Here is a 21,375-nt window from a genome sequence, read left to right as displayed (position 1 = left end):
TGCAGATCACAGTACCGGCCAAAATACTGTGTGAAAACTGCAGCTGTTATTCTGCCATTATTTAATTGCCCTCCTGAGTGCTTTTTAAATTTTATGGTTTATGTCAAGTAAGCAGTATTTAAAGGGTTCAGATCAATCATGTGGCTTTGCAATAACATGAGGGTGCGTAAATAATGGCACATGTTCATTTTTGAGTGAACCGCCCCTTTAACATGACATGCTGAAATCCTCTGTAACATCTCCCACAGACTTTACACATGATTGCCACAAAGGTCACTATGTGACTTGGAGAGCCGTGCCGAATTCTTCACCGGGATTTTACACATGCCATTCAGCTGGGAGTGCTAAATGTCATCTATCACAGGGAGGGCATGCGAGGATATCTAGGCCCAGACACACACATGTGCGCTCACATTAAAGGGAATAAGACTTGTTTGTGCATCGCATACCCTTTTGCATTTTGGAACCACACATGGGCAATAAACAAAGCATTTTGGGATGTTTTCTCATCGGGTCAGCTTGTGTCTTGTTAGTGGGTTTAACGCTGTATCAGTAGGATGCTTTGGTGAAAGTTTAACAGGCTTATCAGGAGGTTAGGTAATATTGCTGCTCTCTGCAGCATGATAAGAACGTTATCACTGACCATGTTGGCCACGACCAAAGTGGGTCATGTTTCTGCTATGTGCCATAGCAGGCTCCTGTTACCACACACACTCTGACAAACACTCACCAATGCAGGCGTCTATATCCATCTGTATAGTAATAATATAATATCTTCCGGCCTATTCGACGTTGAAGGTCTTTAAAGGGACAGTTCACTCAAAAATGAAAATTCTGTCATCATTTACTCGCCTTCCAAATCTGTATCAATGTCTTTGTTCTGATGAACACAGAGACCGATATTTGAAAGAATGCTTATAACCAGACAGATTTTGCCCCCCATTGACCACCATAGTAGGAAAAAATATCATGGTAGTCAAAAGTGCCCCCGAACTGTTTGCTGTCCTACATTCTTCAAAACGTCTTCTTTTTTGTTCAACAGAACACAAAAAATTATAAAGTAGTTTTTCCTGCTATGGGGTTCAAGATTTGTTTGGTTATAAATGTTCTTCCAAATATATTTCGCTGTGTTCATCATAACAAAGAAATTTATACAGATTTTGAACAACTCGAGTGTGAGTAAATGATGACAGAATTTTCATTTTTGGTAGGAACTATCTCTTTAAAGGGGACACAAAAGAAGATATTTCGAAGAATGTTGGTAACCTAACAACACTGGCGCCCATTGACTCGCATTGTATGAATACAAAACCAGACATTTCTCATATTATCTTCTGTAGTGTTCCACAGAAGAAGATGTCAGAGACAGATTTGAAACAACACGAGGGTGAATAAATGATAGAATTTTTCTTGATCCTATTGACCTCACAATGTTAAACTACAATCTCAATAAGCGATTCAGCCTTGAATGTGCAAAAAAAAGTAATACTATTTGTGTTTCTAAAGAACTATAAATTGTTCAAAACTGTAGTTTGCTAATTCTGTGCACAAAAATATCCGTGTTTAAATGCTCTAAAATTTTTGTTGCTCCCTTTAGCGCTATATCTGTAACATGAGAACTACCCTCCTCAGGACGGTTATTACGAAATCCTCTTTGGCAAAGCTTATCTTTGGCACACTCCCGGGTGTTTCTCATTCTGTGGTTCTCTCTCCCCTCAGATCTCTGACATGTACTCCACCGTTTGTAAGACCCTGAAGAGGAGACATCAGCAGGGTCAGAGCCAAGAGGATAGCAGGCCGACGGGCTCCGCTCTGTCCCAAGATGTGGAGCAGGGCTCTGTTGGCTTGCCCGCTGGCGGTGCTACCAGCGAAGAGCCTTGGGGAAGTAGTTGCCCCCAGGATGAGCATTGCTATGAACCGGTGGGCGAGAAGACTTGGCCACGGGGCCAGTCGCTAGAGTCAGACCAGGCGTACGCCACCATTGATCCCCACCGGAAGCGAGAAAAGCTGGCCAGCAACACACTGAAGCTTAAAAAGAAGGATCCGGCTCAAGGTCCGGGGAGAGCCATGACCTGCGAGAACTTTTACGAGAGTATCGGAGATGTGAAGCAAGGAGCGAACGCAGCAAGCACCACCACTATCTTCACCTTTAATGATGGCATGGAAATGTATGTTACGGGTCTATAAAAACTTTCTGTGAAGGATTTTGATCTGACGGATGATACACACAAGATGCAGATGCCAACATGCATACGTACAACGTCTCCAAAACTAGACGGCCGTTGTATATTTATGATTAACATACAAGGGCACAATCAGTTCTGAAAAAACAGTTCAGACAAAAACACTGAATTGGTTAAACCTGGTCAGAACAGTTTTCAGCAGGCATGCTCACAAAACCCAGGGACCGTTTTTAATCCACCTCGTGCAATCACTAATTTTAGAAATGTTTTTCTCAAATTCAATAAGACTGTAAGTAAGAATGAATTGTAGCACAGGGGAGTTTCATTATATAGAAAATATGAAATCAGGATGTACATGCTGCCTCCTCTTCGAATCGGCCAATCAAATTCAGTGCTTTGTGAGCACTACCTGCATAAAAAACACATTGATCACATGAGACGGCTGCTTAACTCCCTGCCCCTCTGAAAACACACCTGACTGGTTCGCTTAACCTGAGATTGCCGGCCACCACCACAGTGTTGAAACAACACAATACATAGTTTACTTCAGCACATCACACGCACATATAAAACATTTTGTGTACGGCTTGACAGTTTAGATGGTGTAGATACAGTTTGTGTGATCATTTTTTGATACGTACAACTTTGCGGTATGTAAAAAAAATGAAATGCGTGGAATTCTGTAAAAATGATTTTAACATGGTAAAATATGTTAAGATGAGCTGATGGTGTTGTACTGTTAATGGTAGATGGAGCATTCCTAGATTGGCTAGATAAGCAAACATTCAGGGATGACGGATGTGCAAAACGAGATGCACCGATATATCGGCCAATAATCGGTATTGGTCGATAAAAGCAAATTTTCACACTCTTCTTCATCCGCTATCGACGGACAGTTTAAAAACTATGAAATTGTGATCCGTGTCTAAAAAATATTCAATATTACTAGTAATTTTAAGAATTAATAACATTCAGATAGTTAAGAAATATTAATTTAATCATCAGATCCGGTATCGGCAGAAATGACTCTGAATAATTGGCTATAGGTATCGGGGAGAAATTAACTACTGGTGCATCTCTAGTTTTAAATGAAGGTTTCGAATTTGTTAAAATTTGTGTGGGCCTGCTTTGATATTACTTTATGTAGGGACGTCAGCTCTTAACATTTCTGCACACCTAACATTTTAATTTTGTTAATAGCATGCCATCTCCGCCCAACATCAGGCGTGTCGGGTGATACGGCACTTGTTTCTCACAAGGCTTGACAACTTTTGCAATACGATGAGTGACCTTTGGCCTAAATCTCTCCACCAACAAAAAAGATGGGATGTCGTAGCCTAGGCAGTTAACATGTCCATTTCAATGACCATTGTTAACATTGGAGTTTATGAGGCTTGTAGCGTCAGAGAACCGGAATGTTGTGGTGCGAGTACGGAGGGCAATAAAGGCTTCTGGGTTGGCCGGGTCCACTCTCGATCCACTGTTCTCAGTTCAGTGTGTGCCAGCGCTTCTCCCCGGCTCGCTGGGCCTCCGCCTGGCTTAGCTGTCAGGAGCATTTCATGGATTCAGTGTCCAAGGAAAACACAGCAGAAGGCTTATGGTTGCTAGTAAATGTCTTTTGGAGAGACGTCTCATATTCTAGGCCGTCTGTGCGACTTGATCCTATTGTAAACAATGCCTTTCCCACATGCATTATGGGAGGTTGGGTTTAGGATCGGGGGAAATAATAGCACAATGGAGAAACCTCTGCAAGGGGAAACCAGTCTATCCGTGAAGATCTAGCTTTCAAGGCCCATCTGCGTGACATAAAAAGCCCCACGTAACAACTTAAATGCAGGGTTGATGATTTTACTGTGCCGAGGACACTGCTTATAAAGAACATCAAAGTCTATGGCAGGGCTACAGGAAGATCCAAAAGAAAGGGATTGAGTTAGATAAGAAGGTCAAATTATTAGCTCAGGGATGGATAGACAAAGTTTAAAAAACAACCAAGAAACTGTCCACATCCATGTCACCTGCAACCTGTGGTGAGAAAAGTTGGGTTTTAATAAATAGCTACCGGGATGAGAGATTTTTACGGCACTCTATTTTCGTATACAACTATATTGATTTATTTATTCCCACTTGTAGCAATGTCTTCAAACAGCTAGTATCACTGCCATTCACGTGTCTCAATGTCTCGTTCAAGTGAACTGCACCAATTTCCTTGCTTGCGATGCATGCTGATAACAAATGTTTTCTTTATGCTCTCTGATGCATCTATTATAATTGTATATTTCATAGCTGTGCCTCACACTATAATACATAGTGCCATAAAAGGAGTACTGGTCCCGAAACAAAGTACAGGCTGCTGCTGAGAGGTCATGGTTCTTCTCAGGTAGCACAAGCACATAACTGGTAAAGGATTTGTCCGAAACAGCGGGGCTCTGGCCTCAAAGCATCTGCAGGCCCTCCCTATCGTTATTATTGCGTGTCCTTGAGACATGACGCTGGCCATATTGAGGGAGGAAGCGGCTCCACTTTAGCTTGGCAGGTCCTTCCTAGCACAAAGTTCGCTTTGTACTATGGGGGCAGATCGGTTCTTTTGATGTTTTTACTTCTGAGAGAGCCTGCAGTGGTCCAACCATGCATTGTTTCCATTGGGAATGGCAGGATGAAATCTTTCAGGCTGTGATTTGTATAGGCGGAGAACATGACATGACAATACAATTATTGGCAAAAATGTGTATATATAAGATTATAAAAATAAATATAAAAATATGATTTATACTGATGACATATATTGATGTGATGCATCTACTTCACCCACCTATTCATGGACATTTTAATATATTGAGACAGACCAAATCACATGTACATACAGAATACTGAAATGAAACTATATGAAAAAAAAGACAGACTTCGGTATTGATGTTTTAAGAAAGCAATGACAGGTTTATACTTTGTTTATTGTGTGCATAATAATACTTCTTCATCATAATGTCTATGGCTTAACTGAGTCCAATGTGTGGTCCACCCAAAGTGTAACACAGAGTATGGTGTATAAATATATTAATTATATTCTGTGCAAAAGATTGTAATGTTTTCTATCAAAATCATTCATATAAATATTTGTTTTTACTTTTTTAATAAAGTTGCACCTTATGAATGATTGAACTGTTTATTCTATGCGGTATCGATTTAGTTATTTATTGCATTACAGACCAATGCAAATTTAAAGATGTATAAACAAATGCATTCTAAAAGCTCTAAAAATACACACAGCACTATTATTAGTATTTTACAACTCCATGCTAAAGTTAGATCCGATCGCTCTTTGACGCGTCTCGAGCTGAACGGCACTCACTTTCCGTTGCTGTGGACAAGGGAAAATGAATAAGTACTTTACATTTATTTAAAAATTCTGATAATATAGTAATGTTTAAAATAGTGTATTGTTTCCTTCTTTATTTCACCGTGTGTTCACGACATTAATTCCGTAATTATTTTAGAAAGTGCGTCAAATTTTACCAGCCTCGGTTTTTTTCTCTTCCTCTGTACCGGCCGGCAAACCATGGAGACACACCCCTCAACTCTTGAAAAATATCAGCTCGAGGTTGCCGAAACGAGCCAATCAGCTGCAGCTTTGCCATGGCCGCGTGCCTAAATAGAATGTTTATGTACGCCGAAAACCAATCAGAATCAATGAGAGGCGGGTGGAGCGGATCTCGCCTGGCTGCACGCGCAGTATAGAGTGGGCGTGGCATTGGGCTCGGCGAGGGAGCAAAGCAAAACAATCATTTTTATCCCCTTTACCGGCTGTTTTTAGACCGCATACACTCTCCGCTACTGCAACAGCAGGGAGCCATAGTCCAAGCAATACTGTTAAATGCATCTTAACCCGTTCAGTACTAAATTCTACCGAAAGCTGGTGATCTCGCCGTAGTTACATTTAACCCAGGTTGAAAATGACTTCCAAGCGCCTTATCGACCAGCCTCGAGCCGGCGAGAGCACGCACGAGGGTGGCTGCGCCGGTCAGCGTGAGCCTGTCATCGCAATGTTCATAGCCGCACGCGAGAACGGAGCGCTTCACGGAAAAGCCTTTAAAATGAACGACGTTGCTTTTAAGAACTCCGTCAAGGAAATCACCGCGAATGGACTTTTTTATACGTCATCGAGAGAGAGGCACTACATTCACAAGAAAGTAAGTGACTAACGTTATCTTACTTGAACTTTTGCGTACGCTCGCATCATTGGTTAGTGAGAGTCCATCGAATTTACTGAAAAGTTACGCGGATTTGTTCTCGTTCGCAGTTTTGCTATAAGAGCAATGCAAACTGACAGAGTTGGAGAAATCGCTAAGTTTCATTTAAATGTCACTTATTTCAATGTTTGCTGTTGCACATATGACACGGCTGTTGTTTAGATTCGTGCAGCAACATAACTGTTTTGCGCGTATTGTAAGATGGCGACTCAACATGAACGTTCAAAGTTTAAAAGAGAAAAAACAGGGGGTTGCTACATTTAACCGATTCTCCCCTCCCCCACCGTGTATCTAACACGTACTGAAGCCGGTGGATGGGTTTGTTAACAGGAAGACCGTTCGCTCGGTTTTTTCTCTGCAACACATTCGTGCTTTCTAGTTGTGTTACAGGTTAGTTATCGATTGAAAGTATCGTTGCCACATCATACGTGTTTAAGGTAAAGACACACATCAAACATATTTATAAATGGTTTAAGCAATGATTCTAACTGCCGAGATCATTCAAAAGCATGAACATTCATAAATAAGATGAATTAAGTTTTAATTTGGTGTCTTTTTCACAAAGCGTAGCGCTGGTGTGGATGACACGCCCCCTTTCATTCGTGACGCGTCATAAAATGTGCTGCGATATCCAGCATGCAATTGTGCAGCTTTGAAGGCAACAAATGCATTTCACAAAGTTTTAAGACATTGATGCTTTTTAAACTTGTCAAATTTCTTAAGGAAAGATTATTCAATTGTTGACACTACGCCATAATAGCAATAAAATATAGGCCCCAAAATATGAATAATTATTAACATGACAAAAATGGAAAATTCACAAAAGCTTAAGAGTGATTTATTACTGTATAGCATCACAAAGAGCTCACATTTGCTTAAGTGCTGTATTAACTATAACCCATAATACGCAAAGAAAACAGATAAATGTTTTCAATAATACCTAAAGAGAGTTTGGAACTTGGTTCCCTATCCTATTCCTTAAAGGGGTCATATGACACGGCTAAAACGCATATTGTCTTATTTTCGGGATGTAATGCATTGTGTATACACGATTTAAGGTTAAAAACAGAGTATTTTCCACATACCGTGCATGTTTGTATCTCCTCTTTACCCCGCCTTTCATCGCTCTAAAAAGGGAGGTGTGCTATGATTGGTCAGTTAACCAGTGTGTAGTGATTGGTCGAATACTGCAAGCGTGTGATGGAAATATAATGCTTCTTACCATATTTGGAACATCAGGTTCTAAAGCAATTGTATGTTGCAATTTTATGTGTATAATACATGCATGGGCAACTTATAATGGACCAAAGTCACAGAAAAACAAGTATTGGTGCTTTATGACCCCTTTAAACAGTATCAAAACGATTTTCTTTAAATATTTATGTTCTCTGCCTCCTATTGGCCACACAGCTGCTGCAGGTCATCTTAATCTCCCTGTGGACATAACGCTCAAACTGATAAAGCAGAAAATTATCTTTCATTTTCCTTTATTTTCTCAGTTTGCGTGTGGCAGAGAGGAGGACGAACATATCTCAGCACCTGATGGGGTCCTTAAAAAAGGCTGTCCTGCTCATTGCCTGTTCAATGGCCACAGGCTACAAGACCAAATCCACATGGAGGTTCGGAGCCCAGTGAGAGTGCCAGAAGAGTTAGGATGTCATCTGCCATCACCAGAAGCCCTGCACCCGTATACGTCCTCCATCATCCCCGTCCCGCATGACAGGTAAGTTATTATAGCTGTCAGAAAATTGATCTCAGTCCTAAAGGAGTGTGTTGAAAGTATCTTTGTTATGACCATAAAAGGTTTCTGCTCAAATGCGTGACTTCAGTTTTGTAATTGAAGTGTGTTTGTGTATGAATTTCTATAGGAAACGAAAACATTATTTCTTTATTTTGTTAGATTTGTTAGACTGCATGTTAAGGAAACTTTTAAAAAGCATCTCACTTCTCAAGTGAGTTGAGAAATCCACTGTGGAGAATTATAATGTAGACAAAGAGTCAACTTTCCAGTCTTTTGGGAGATCTTTACATATTCTAATTCACAACATTTTTCCCATACCTCCATTTGTGTTAATTTATAGGTTGTGTTACTTTTATTCTAAAATGTGTAAAGTAGTCATAATAAAGAGTGTAGTAGGTGTTAGTGTAGTTAGTGCAACTGCTGTTGTATTGTGTTATGATTGAGTTGTGTTGAACCAATGGTGGAATTGTTATTTTCTGCTGCCAAAGAACACCAGGCCTAAGAAAACATTTATGTCTTCATTATAGATGTCGCTTATACTTCTATTTATTTCATTTTTTAAGTGTTTTATTCCTGGTTTAAAGGCTTAAATGAAGTTTTGCATGCATGGACTTGTTTTAAACAGTTCAATGGCTAAGTTATCATGGTGTTTGCTTGTACACAATAGCTTGCATGCCTTTAAACTGCACTGAAGGATATTATTCTTTCTTCATCTTGAGACAGAAGTTGCCCTAATCTTGTATCCCATGACTTGTGCAGCTACCATGACTGTTAATACTAGATGCTGATAGTAATGTAATGACATGTTTTGGAAGATGCTTAGTCAGCGTTCAGTCTTTGTTGGTCAACCTTTGCACAAGGTTAAATAAGGTTACATCAGTTCTTGTCTTGCTTGCTCTGTGTTTTACTTATTGTCTTTTTCTTTCCATTTAGCCTCTTTCTTACTGTAGTTATTTATTCTCGTCTTTTATTCCTTCTGTAAATGTTAACACAGATAGTATTGAGGTAGGGATGCATATACAGTTCATATAATACTGCAAGTTCATGCAAATGATTGTGTTTTTAATAACAAGGCTTTAATAAATAAAAAAACAAATTCACCACTTGTTACTTAAAAGAGTCATTCAATCACATTTTTGTTCCCTAAAATACAGTAAAAACGTATTTAATAAAATGCATTAGAAATGCATAACAAACTATATAATAGGAAGAAATGTGACTCATTGTTTAATAGTATCATCTAACAGAATTGCAAAAAATGATTAACTACATATTTTACCAAATACTCCCACAGTCTGCTATTGGTCAAACTAGCAGATAGCCCTGCCCCATCTCATGTATTGATTGAGCCAATATTGTTTTTGAGATGATTTAAATGCTGTAACAACATTATTTTGAATGTACTACCGAGCCTATAGATCTAAAAGAGAACTTATTCACCTCACTTTTTGCTTAAACTTTTACTGTAAAAAAGTATTTCCATTTTTAGGCGAACTGTTCCTTTAAGCCTTAAAGGAACAGTTCACCCAATATAGGAAATTCTGTCATCATTTAGTCACATCACAAGTTATTCCAAGCCTGTGTAAATTTCGTAGTTCTGCTGAACACAAAGAAGGATATTTGGAAGAATGTTTATAAACAAACACATCTGGGCCTCTATAGACTTTGAAAACTACTATCAAAACTACTATGATAGTAAATGGTGCCCCAGAACCGTTTAGTTTCCCACATTCTTCCAAATATCCTTTTTGTGTTTAACAGAGCAAAGGTTTTAATCCAATTTTGAAACAACTTTAGGGTGAGTAAATGATGAAAATGTTTCTTTTTTGGGTAACCTATTTAGTTGTTCAAAATTTTACTGAGCTGTAGTGGATTAATTGTCCCATTTAAGACAGTGTTGTGATAACAGCGAATATACAATTGTCAGTTATATTTCGACATCATGTCAATGTTGTCTGCATTTTAATTTATAATGCGTACTGAAGCTTACACACCACTAGGGTTCGTAAATATATGCAAAACTCTCAGATATGCTGGCAAATGGGCTCTTCCCTTCATTGGAATCTTGCAGTGAGTAAAACTGGCGCTGATCAAACAAACACTACACAAGTTCCACCTATTGCATTTTACAACCGTTGCACTATAATTCTTTTATTCATCCGCCGACTTCTTCCCATGATAGACATCAGTAAAATGACTAATGTGTTTGGCAAACAATGCCTACTTAAAGAACCTACTGTATGTATACACAACACATATTTATTATGCAGTAAGTATGCACAGTATGCAAAGGTACAGTATTTCAAAATAATGGCTTTAGGAATTACAACCGCCTTTTTGCAAATTTGGTGCCTTCTAGGCTGTTACGTCTGAAGGATTAGGACTACAACATCGTCAGCTATTCAAACAGGATTCCATTTAAAATGAGTTGGGTTGATCTTAATAACAAACTTAACCAACCTGTTTTAATCTATTATTCAAATCTGGGCCATTTTGGATGAATGTGTGTTCAGGAGATAAGGATTATTGACCATGCTGTGCTTGAGCACTTTTTTTAGGCATTAGTCTTTTGTCGACTTGTTCAGGCTTGTCTGGAATCAGTAAAAGTTCCTCTCCAGCAGTGTTGCGACTGATATCTCACATTGACAAGCAAATCTACGCCTAAACGTATTATTTTCTTATCAATGTTCATCTAAAGCAAACAGTGAAACTTCAAGGAGAGATGGAGGGTAGAAAGTCCAGAAGGTTTAAACCTTCACCTTTTCAATTTTAAATGTCTCATGTGCGCTTGTGCAAGCCCGCTTTGATGAAGAAGTCAATAAAAAAGGTGTTTTCAACAACAAAAGGTGTTTTCGAACACAAAATCCAAACTCAGTCATGATTCTGGTTAACACAAAGCACAACGCAGGCCAAGTTATTGGCAGCACAAGAAAGAAAGAAGAAAATCTGGAAGGCGACGCCTTTAGCTAAAATAAACAGGTAAGTGACATGGTGAGGTCTTGTGACAAACACAATGGTAAGTACGCTGCAGAGCTTATTGAAGTATAATCTGAAATGTTTACAGTAAATTATTCTGCTTATTCCATTTTGAACATTAGCGAACCCTCAGGGCCCTCTGTGACGACCTAAACTATCGTAAAAGAAATATTTAAAAACTTAAAATTCTTATTTTCAATATAAGTCGGGCCCTGCGATGGGTTGGCACTCCATCCAGGGTGTATCCTGCCTTGATGCCCGATGACTCCTGAGATAGGCACAGGCTCCCCGTGACCCGAGGTAGTTCGGATAAGCGGTAGAAAATGGAATGGAAAAAAATATAAGTCGGCCGATTTTCCCCATTAAACATGTATATTTGACTTCCTGGATCGATGCGCACTCTTATACACGTGAGGTTTCCAAGTCTCAGGAGATTATTTCAAGATCAAGGAACAATCGCAGTTCTGCAATGTCATACGCTAACTGCGCCGCCTGCGCATGCTGTAAGAAGTCGAACGTGTTCTTACACGTTGTACCGCTGGCTGACAGCATAGTAAATTAAAGGGAGAGAGTCATTTAGAGTGACAGTAAAACTGACCAATCATATAATTTTTTCGAAATGGGCGCGCTTAGTTTTTTGCGAACTTTCCACCATCTAGGGAGATGTTCACCGACACTCTCGTAAAGCGGAAGAAGCACACAAGTTGGTTTGAATGATGCTTCAGCAATGGCATGCTGTCAAACTTCGATCAAAACATATATAGTTTTCTTTTGTGGAACGCAAAAGAAGGTTAATTTGAAGGACATTGGCAACCAAGAAACACTGGCCCCCATTGACTTGGATTATATGAACACAAAACATTTGGGACATTTCTCAATATATCTTCTTTTGTGTTCCACATAAAAAAGAGTTAAATGTTTAGAATGACATGAGGGTAAATAACTTTTTGGCTGAAATATCCTTTTAAAGGTCAGGTGTATTACATTTATCTGCATCTACTGGTGAGGTTGCGAATTGCAACTAACGGCATACTCCACCCCTCACTTTCGAAGGACTACGGTGGCTAAACCAGAACTAAGATGTAATCACGTTTTCGTTTCTTGCCGAAAGAGATGATATATTTACAAAAACATGCTCTGTAGAGCAGTTCGTTCATTTAGAGTTACTGTAGAAACAACATGGTGAATATCATGCAAGTGGACCAGCGGTGCATGTAGATAGAAATAGCAAATTCTAAGGTAATAAAAACATAATGCTTCATTATGTAAGCTCTTTATACACATCTGAAGACATAGCTATGTATATTATATTGCACTTCTGTCAATAAATCCACCTCAAAACTACACACTTTCTTTAAAGCTTATTGTTAAAACAAGCTGGGAATTCAACCCCTTCCCCAATGTCAAGTGTTAGGAAAATGGCAGAAGTACAGTAGACCCTTCCAATAGCCCATTGTAGACGAGAAGAGAACATCTCCAGGTCCCATACAGACCACAGGGACTGACACAAGCTAACAATCATGAACCGCGTCTCTTTACAGTAATTGTAACCAACCACAAAATTTAAAACAAGGCCTCTTTCTGTTTTTTTATTTTCATGATCAATACTTGCTGTTTCTGGCAGGTCTGCACGATTAATCAAAAATAAACCGCACGCCATTTTGCGGTTGACTGCGATCTTTTATGGACAGTTTGTCAGTGAAATACTGTTAAATGCAGCTGCATCCGAAAGCCAGAGGGCACTCTTCCACATAAACTCCAAAGCTCCATAGAAGAAGTACCACACATAAAACCAGGAAATGCCATCTTCCTATGTGCATCTGGCATCTTTCTATCACTGTTTTTCAAGCCTCCTCAGGTATTTTCACAATATTAAAGTATATCTATAAGGATGATGTTTGACGGGGACTGCTTTTTTAAATGCACGTTTTAAGCGAATAGAACGCAGAGTGCTTTCAGATGGGGCAGCATTTCCCAAAGATCACAATGCCATGCTTCATGAAGAAGCTGCGGGAAAAAATTATCGCAAAAATAATTTCAAAATCGCGATTTAATCACGGTTTGAATGGAAATTGTGATTAATTGTGCATCCCAAGTTTCTGGGTTACCCTTCTTTTCCTAACCTGGAACGGGAACAACATTGCTGTTAAAGCTCAACTCTGTGCCTCAACTATGATTTGCTAATGGGAATGTGGTTTCGAATACATCCTACTATTTGAAAAAATCAAGTTTCACTTCTCTTACCTCCAAACATGTCTTTTGAGCGTAAGAATGGAGACATTGAAATACATACAGCTTGTGTATTTACTCCAGAACCCGAGGCTACATCGTCTGAGTCCTAGCTGTCTGACTCCTGACACCTCTCAATGGGTCATCACCTCTGCTCTCAGAATCACCGGAGGTCAAATTCTGAGTCATATAATTTACACACAGTAATGACTCATGGTTTAGCTGCGACCAGCGCTGATGTCACATCCCAGCCATCTGACAAGCCATTAATCTGAATGAAAGCGGGGGTGAGGGGTAGACGCATTCCTCTCCTCATGTATTCAAAGTCTTCGAAAAGCTGTGGCTTATGGTAAAAGTAGAGCTACATCAGAGTGATGATAGCTCAGTTTGATACGTTCGCTTTATATTTACATGCTATTATGACTTATTATGTTAATTAGACGTTATTAATGTTATCAGACGGCACAACTGATAGCAGTGCAAATGGTGTTCTCATCAAGGCTCATGTTTCATGGCAGAGACACACAAACAGGCAGCGAGGAACCGAAAGTTTCACAGCTGGTATTTGAGGAGTCGCTCTTCAGATGTCTGCTGTTTAATTGTTCCGCGTTATTGAGATGTGCCGAAGAGAAGCGGAATATAGAGGAATCAGCTAGTTTTTACTTCTTTCCCTTCGATGGGATTTCATTGAGTGCAGCTGTGTTTTATCTGAGACTTGTAAGCGGTGTTACTAATCCTGAGCGAGATGAGATAAAATCCCTGTTTACACCTGCCGCTAACATTCATCTTGTGCGATCTGGTTACAAGTCGTCTGTTTTAAACGCATCTCCAGTAACCACATGTGATGCACATGCAAGATTCTGTCAGGATTATGTACAGCAAGGTCTTTGACTTAGAGACCACATACACTTACTACGTAGGTTTACACTGTGCTTGTTGATGTCATGCCGAAGATGTTTTAAAACTCTTGCACCGTTTTCTGTCAGGACGTTATCCTTTTTGCTGACATCCCCATAAAAAATCCCAGTGCAAAAATTGAAATACAGCTAAAACAGTTACTAAAAGTTCCTTGATATTAATATAATATATAAATATACATTGTGGCCTATTTTTATTTTACAGATTTGCCCCTTGTGACCTTTACTGGATTTATAAGCACTAGGGTTTTGCTGATAGACGATGATATTGTCCATCGGCGCATCACGATGTTGGGCCGGCATCGTGATTTCCCTGGTTGACGCAATTTTCGTCATCAGGAGGGTCAGCGGTCGTCCGCACATCCCGTGCGCGTATGCGTACAGCACATTCCCAAGACAAATGCTGACCGCTGAGTCCACAGTATGATATTCTGCGCATGTGTCGAGCTTGTCCATTCATGTTTAACCGCAGTTGAGTTTGATTTGGAAGCTGCGCAACGCGTTTGTGCGCAAGACTGAGACGGATGTAGAAAGTGCTGCTTTCCTGTAGCTCAATGGTTAGAGCATAGCGATAACAACGTTAAGGTTGTGGGTTTGATCCCAGGGGATTGCACATACTTAGAATTTTTTTTATAGGATAATGCAATGTAAGTTGCTTTGGATAAAAGCATCTGCCAAATGCATAAATGTAAATGTAAGCGAACGCAAACAGTGAATTGTAGTAATGTGCTCATGTTGTGCGTGTAAACTTGTCAATGACGACCTGAACTGTGCGAGTCCGCAATGGCAGCCAGAAACATCAGTGGCGCGTGACCCGCGAGGTTTACTTATAACACATATATAGCCTACAGAGGCCCCGCCCCCCGATGTCATCGTCCATTGCTTTGTTTCACTGTAGGCATCATCCGATGCCAATTTGGTAGACATCGCCCAACAATAATAAGTACCAATAAGCAACCAATATGCCAATTACAACTAGTTAATAGTGAGAATTGCCCCCTATACTGAAGTGTTTACGTGTTAATTTATAAGTGACATATCTGTGCACTTTGTTATTATATTAAAGTGATACTTCAGCCATGAATCAAAATTTGCCCATGTTTTACTCACCCTCAAGGCATCCTAAGTGAATATGACTTCTTGAAGAACAATGCAGTCGGAGTTATATTATCATTCATCGGGTAAAACTTCTTTGGTAGAAGGGGAGGTGGTGAAGAGGACATTTTTGGAAGCTCCTCAAAGTGCATCCATAGATCAAAGAACTGCTCGACACGTCTCCATGGTCTCAACAAAGGTCTTCTGAAGCAAATCGATACGTTTGTTTATTAACAATAATGTCTAACATCCGTTATCCCTCAGCTGCACACCAACAAGAGGCTTGTTTTTCCGCTAAAAAGAGTTGCAGAACAACAGCTGGCTGTGTTTCGTGCCTGTTTGTTTTGCATCCAAGTACGTTTAATTTCCTTAAATTAACCTGAGGTACATCATTGTAATGTCTTTTGCTGTGCAGTTGTATCATTGAATCACCGTGTACTGTACACAGCGTTGGCTGAAAAGTTAGTTGAAAATAACAAAAAGCTTTATTTGATTAAAAAACATTTCTGTTTGGTTAAATAAAAGTAATGTTTTATATAACTTAATAATTGTCATTTTCATTTAATTTTATTAGAACTTTTAATATGAAAAAGTCACATTGGTTAAGCCACTTAAAGGTACGGTAGGCCTATGTGTGGGTGTACAAGAACAGGATGGCTCCGCCTCATTTTGAGCCAGTGTCCTTTTGAGCAGCGAAAGCTGCAAACCTAGCCATTATTGATAGATGTAAACTAAACTAAAGACTTGACAGTACTAGAGGATGTTGTAGAAATATCTTCTATTCAGTTATCACATGTAATCCCTTTTAAATGACTTGTAATTTATCTGAAAGGAAATAAATAGCACTTAAAATGATTTGTAAAGGCGTACTTTATTCCAGCCCATGTAAGACTGAAATACAGCGAGCACATTTGACTGAAAATTACTGAAACGTTTATGGAAATATCCAATGAATTTCAAGCAGGGTTTTCTGAACAAGAAGAGCAACCAATGAGACACATCTTAGCCAAAGATTTGCTGCATGTTTAACCTCAATATATACAACAGGACTACAGTAAAACAATTGAGGAATCCGTCTGACTGAATCAGGCATCAAACAACCTTTGGCACAATCCTTGCCTTTAGACTAATGGGACATGTCTGTTCAGAAAAGCTTCCTGCCGCAAACTGATGGTTTCATTGCATGCCCGCACAACACAAAATAACTTGAGTTAAGGCCTGCGGTGTAAGGTTTATTTTGTTGTCATTTAACCGGACTATCAGAGCAAAGGCTGTGATGAAGGGTTTATGCAAAAAAGCTGCAATCATTTGAAAACCCCTATTATTTTGTTGTCAAGTATACAGTTGGTCACTCATTTCATCCTCTTGTGTTTATATAATACCGCCTACATCCAAACTTAATGCAGCCGAGGGAATCGTTCAGTACATTTAAAGCTGTATCATCCGGCCTTGAATTTACCAAACTTAAAAGTCCAAGATGAGGTTGTCGCCTCAATTGCGAAATTTCTGGCTGATCGATACAATAATTCTGCTTTAGCTTCTGTCCTAAACATCAATGCGGTTACAGAAATCGTGAGAATTTCCAAGGACTGAAAACAAGTTTAGCGGAACCTTTGTGGAAGAATGTTGGTTGTGGACTTGTTTGTGTGTGAAGAAACAAAGAAGCAGTTAATCTAATGTTTTCATTGGCTGTACCACCTCGATTGCTCTATGCTATGTTGTTTACTTTCTTGATTATAGTTTTTATTTGTTATTTCGTTCCTATTTTTTATTCGTCATTATGACTCCAATGCAGATTGTGGCGTGCCGCACATAACACAAATAGTCAGTCTTCCTGTGCATTCGCTGACTTACATTTTGCTTCTTGTGCTCACTTTATAGATATTTTTGTAAGTACTTCTCAATGTTTTCTCTCTGTAGTAGAGGCTTTATTCCTACAAGTTTTTGACCTTCTCATGAAATGATCCCCTAGCACGAGTCAATTACGTACATGTGTGGATAACTTTACTTTTTTAACTGCTCCCAGGCCAACTGTAAAATGTCGTACCGTAAAGCTTCTTGGCTTTTGTGAGTTCTTCATGAATCAAATTAAGATGGAGGGACAAGATGAAAACACCGTTAAGGCATTTGTCTTTAACATACGCACACCCACACTCATTACCTTACATAATCTTCCTCAGTCACCCGTATTACAGTTAGCAGAACAGCAAATTGTTTCAGAGAATAAATGGCAGTCGTCCACCACTTGTAACAACAGCTGGAATTCTCTTTAGATTTCCCATGTCTGCTTTCTTCATCTCTCTACGCCTCTTTTTTATAAGATCCTCCTTATCCAGATGAGTCTGTAAAGCATCCAGCAACCTCTCAAATTCCCCTGTAGTCATAAGGTGCACGGTTGATTTCACATTTGTTTTCCATGACACTCTTTGATACGTTTAGTGTTAGGCTGATATTGTGGAGAATTGATGAGATCTCAGCATCTTTATACATTACTGCCAGGAACCAAAGGCCCCCGCCCTTCGCTCTGGATCACGGCACAAGATTCCACTCAAATTCATAAAATATAAAAGCCCTGTTCTAGAATTAAGCTGTTTTGGACCACTCTCATGACACAAACCCATGCACACAGAGATCAACACATAATCCATGTGACATAGGGCCTGGTTTTAGGATGTTATCTTCAACAGTAAATAACATGAATTCAGTAGTAACAAGCTGTAATAAATTGGGACTTATATAACATAAAGAGAGTTTTATATAGTATTTATATTGCATGATGTCTATACTGGACATGTACATCGTGTGACTTGACACAACAAGTGCTTGCATTGTAAACAACAAGAGAGCTTTTTATTGGCATGCTACTAAACCCTTCATTATTTTCAGTCTGTCAGTCAGATTTGATTTTACTTGTAGTTATCGTATACTTAAACAACTAAATAATTTAAATAACTTAAATAACTTTTAACCATTCATTCAAAGGTAGGTCAGGATTTTTCGGTCTCTAGCCTTTTAATTTAAAACTTTTAATCCTATACTGTAAAAATTATTTAAAACATCAAAACAAGTTTCAACTTAAAAATAAGATATATTTACTCAATTTTAAGTTAAATTTACTAACGCCTGGAATCTTAAAATAGTATGATTAAATAATGTGAAGTTGGTTGTAGTGTAGGGTAGCAAAGATTTAGAAAAATTATTTTCAACCCAGCGTTGCGTCAAAAGGACAAACCAAAATGTTGGGTTAATAATTAATCGGTGATGTTTTATTTCAACCCATTGTTGGGTTAAATATAAACTTAATTTTCTGGGCTGGGTTTTTCCTTTTGTTCCTTTTTGACTCTATGCTGGGTTCAAAATAATTAAGGATTTTTTGAGTGACAATATGCATATGTAGCAATATTGCCATCATGTCAAATGTTGTTTTGCATGTTTATTCTACATGATTTTTAATTTCAACATATTATTTCATTGAATTGTTGCTGCTCTTTGTTTTATAAATAATAGGTCCATGTCAGAGAACATTAGATGGAGTTTAGCTTTGACACTTCCACTGCAAACAGTCTTAAGCCATTGCGTCACCATTTGCTTCCAGTGTCAGTCATAAATCTTATCTGTATTCTCTCCCTGTTGGGCAAAGCCGATTCACCTATGAAATATCATCAGAATTGTCCCATGCTAAAAATGTATCCTTTATATTCAAGTAACTGCCTCCTTGACATCTGTTTAATAATGTGTTTTATTTAGTTTCTGCTAGAAATGCATGTATATTGTATAACTAACTGAGCCCTGACCACTCGTTTCTGAGACTGTGGACCATTGTCGAGTTGGGAACGAGTCGCGGTGGTTTTGCTGGTTTCCGCTTCCACTGTTTGCTTTATCTCCTGCCTGTGCATTTCGGCTCCAAACATCAGGCTGTCTTGTGACATAAGCACACTACATTACACACACACGCTTGCACAAACACGCTCAAATAAACTCTCTAGTTGCAGAGTTCCTAGAAATCTTCTGCGATATTTATTGCCACACCCAACGTGGTGGATTTAGGGAAGCTTGAGTCGCTGCCGCTTGGCTGAACCACAAAGTCCAAAATCACACACGTCTAATGCAGTATGACACTCTCCTGGCATTGGCACACCAAAACATCTCTGTTTATCAGGTGTTTATCAGAAACAGTGCTCGGTATTTTGCTTTCAAAACATGGTCGTAAAGTGGCCACTTCAGTTTTTAAATGTGTACTCAATCACAAGGCTATTAAGTAAGACAACAGTCCCATTTTGTCAAAGAACACAATCTGATATTTAAATCAGTGTCACAGATCATTTCACATCTATGTAATATTAAAACGCTATACAGAGTGAAAGAGTAAAGAAATTTATTTACCATCATAAATCTGATCACCTTTCTCTAGTGAAATGTCGACTCAGCAGATCTCACTGTGATTACTTGCCACTATAATCTGTTTTGCTACGTTTTAAACATACAGTAATACATTGTTTGGAAAAAATTCCCCAGGTATCAGAATGAATTCTAATAATTTTATGTAAAAATCCCACATACCGTTCCCCCTTGATAGTCCAAGTTTGTGATATAAATCAAGATTGAGTTGACTTTTTGTCAATGTCATGATGCTGTCATCTCTAAACTCCTACACAGATTAATTCCTTTTCCACTTCTCTATATTGAGCACCAATGCAAATTCAGAAGCTAGACTTTTGAATCAAGCTGTGTGGATATAGTTAAACCGCTTCACTGGTGAACTCACATGATCAGGCATTAACATGTGCTCACAGATTTTACCTTTACTTTTGTGTGATGCGACCCTTCCCTAACGAAAAAAAAAAGGTAATATACTGGAAAATATAATACCCTACAATACAGTAGCTAAATAATAAAGTTTTTGATGATCATGGCTTACAGATAATGAAAATCCAAAATTCAGTGTCTAAGAAAATTAGAATATTACATAAGGATATTTTAAACAGAAATGTCAGGCTTCTGAAAATTATGTTCATTTTTATGCACTCAATATTTGTTTGGCCTCCTTTTGCATGAATTACTGCATCAATGTGGCGTGGCATGGAGGCAACCAGCCTTTGGCACTGCTCGGGTGTAATGGAAGCCTAGGTTGTTTTGATGGCGGCCTTCAGGTCATCTACATTGTTGGGTCTGGTGTCTCTCATATTCCTCTTGACAATACCCAATAGATTCTCAATGGGGTTCAGGTCAGGAGGGTTTGCTGGCCAAACAAGCGCAGTACCACCATGGTCATTGAACCAGCTTTTGGTACCTATGGCAGTGTGGGCAGTTACCAAGTCCTGCTGGAAATTGAAATCAGTATCTCCATAAAGTTTGTCAGCAGGTGGAAGCATGAAGTGCTCTAAAATTTCTGGACTAGAGAAAACAACGAATTTTGGATTTTCATTGTCTGTAAACCATAATCATCCAAATTTCAAGAAACAAAGGCTTGAAATATTTCACTCTATGTGTAATGAATCTATATAATATGGGTTTCACTTTCTGAAAATACATGCTGCATGCCTGCATCTCATTTCGAAGGCCCCCTCGGAGGTCGCGTTTGTCCGCAGCATACGACTTCGCTTTCGGCATTCGGAGAACAAAGAATTCAAAATGAAACACAGCTACAGTTGGCGAGGGTCGATTGTGAGCACGATTGTCGCACGTCTACATTTTAAACAACGGGCTTGAGCAAGGCTTAGATACAGTATTTACTAAACAACATACAGATGCAATGGCTTGGGAAAGTAAAACATGTTTTGAATGAGCGGATTCTACCTTACTGCCCAATTTTATCACTTGTTCTGTAACTTTATATAACCAACTTATTGGTATTGTTGCTTAATGTTACTGTAACAAAAAGTTTCACAAATCTCTTTTTTTCCCAAATTTCATCGTTTAAGTATAGTTAACCTGCAACACTCACATGTTCTTCATGTTTCTATTGGTCTGTGACCAGGTCTTTGGTTCTC

General features: G+C 38.9%; 2 protein-coding genes across 4 annotated transcripts in view; both read left to right on the top strand.

Annotated features, from left to right (window-relative positions):
* Positions 1-5,317, top strand: part of LOC130408953 (uncharacterized) — a 43,196-nt gene extending 37,879 nt beyond the window's left edge. For both annotated transcript variants that reach the window (XM_056732480.1, XM_056732481.1), the window contains exon 7: positions 1,720-5,317. In XM_056732480.1, the coding sequence (XP_056588458.1) occupies positions 1,720-2,187 (468 nt within the window). In that variant the 3' untranslated portion in view covers positions 2,188-5,317. The remainder of the gene's footprint in view (positions 1-1,719) is intronic.
* A 209-nt stretch (positions 5,318-5,526) lies between these two features.
* Positions 5,527-21,375, top strand: part of slc2a4rg (SLC2A4 regulator) — a 45,924-nt gene continuing 30,075 nt past the window's right edge. The window contains exons 1-2 of one of the 2 annotated variants that reach the window (XM_056732478.1): positions 5,527-6,367; positions 7,927-8,150. In XM_056732478.1, the coding sequence (XP_056588456.1) occupies positions 6,131-6,367; positions 7,927-8,150 (461 nt within the window). In that variant the 5' untranslated portion in view covers positions 5,527-6,130. The remainder of the gene's footprint in view (positions 6,368-7,926; positions 8,151-21,375) is intronic. The other variant, XM_056732479.1, reaches the window with a different exon arrangement.

This window comes from Triplophysa dalaica, chromosome 20, assembly GCF_015846415.1.
Source record: "Triplophysa dalaica isolate WHDGS20190420 chromosome 20, ASM1584641v1, whole genome shotgun sequence".
Taxonomy (NCBI): domain Eukaryota; kingdom Metazoa; phylum Chordata; class Actinopteri; order Cypriniformes; family Nemacheilidae; genus Triplophysa; species Triplophysa dalaica.
Note: the sequence above shows the minus strand (reverse complement) of the source record. Positions and strands in the feature narration are given on the sequence as shown.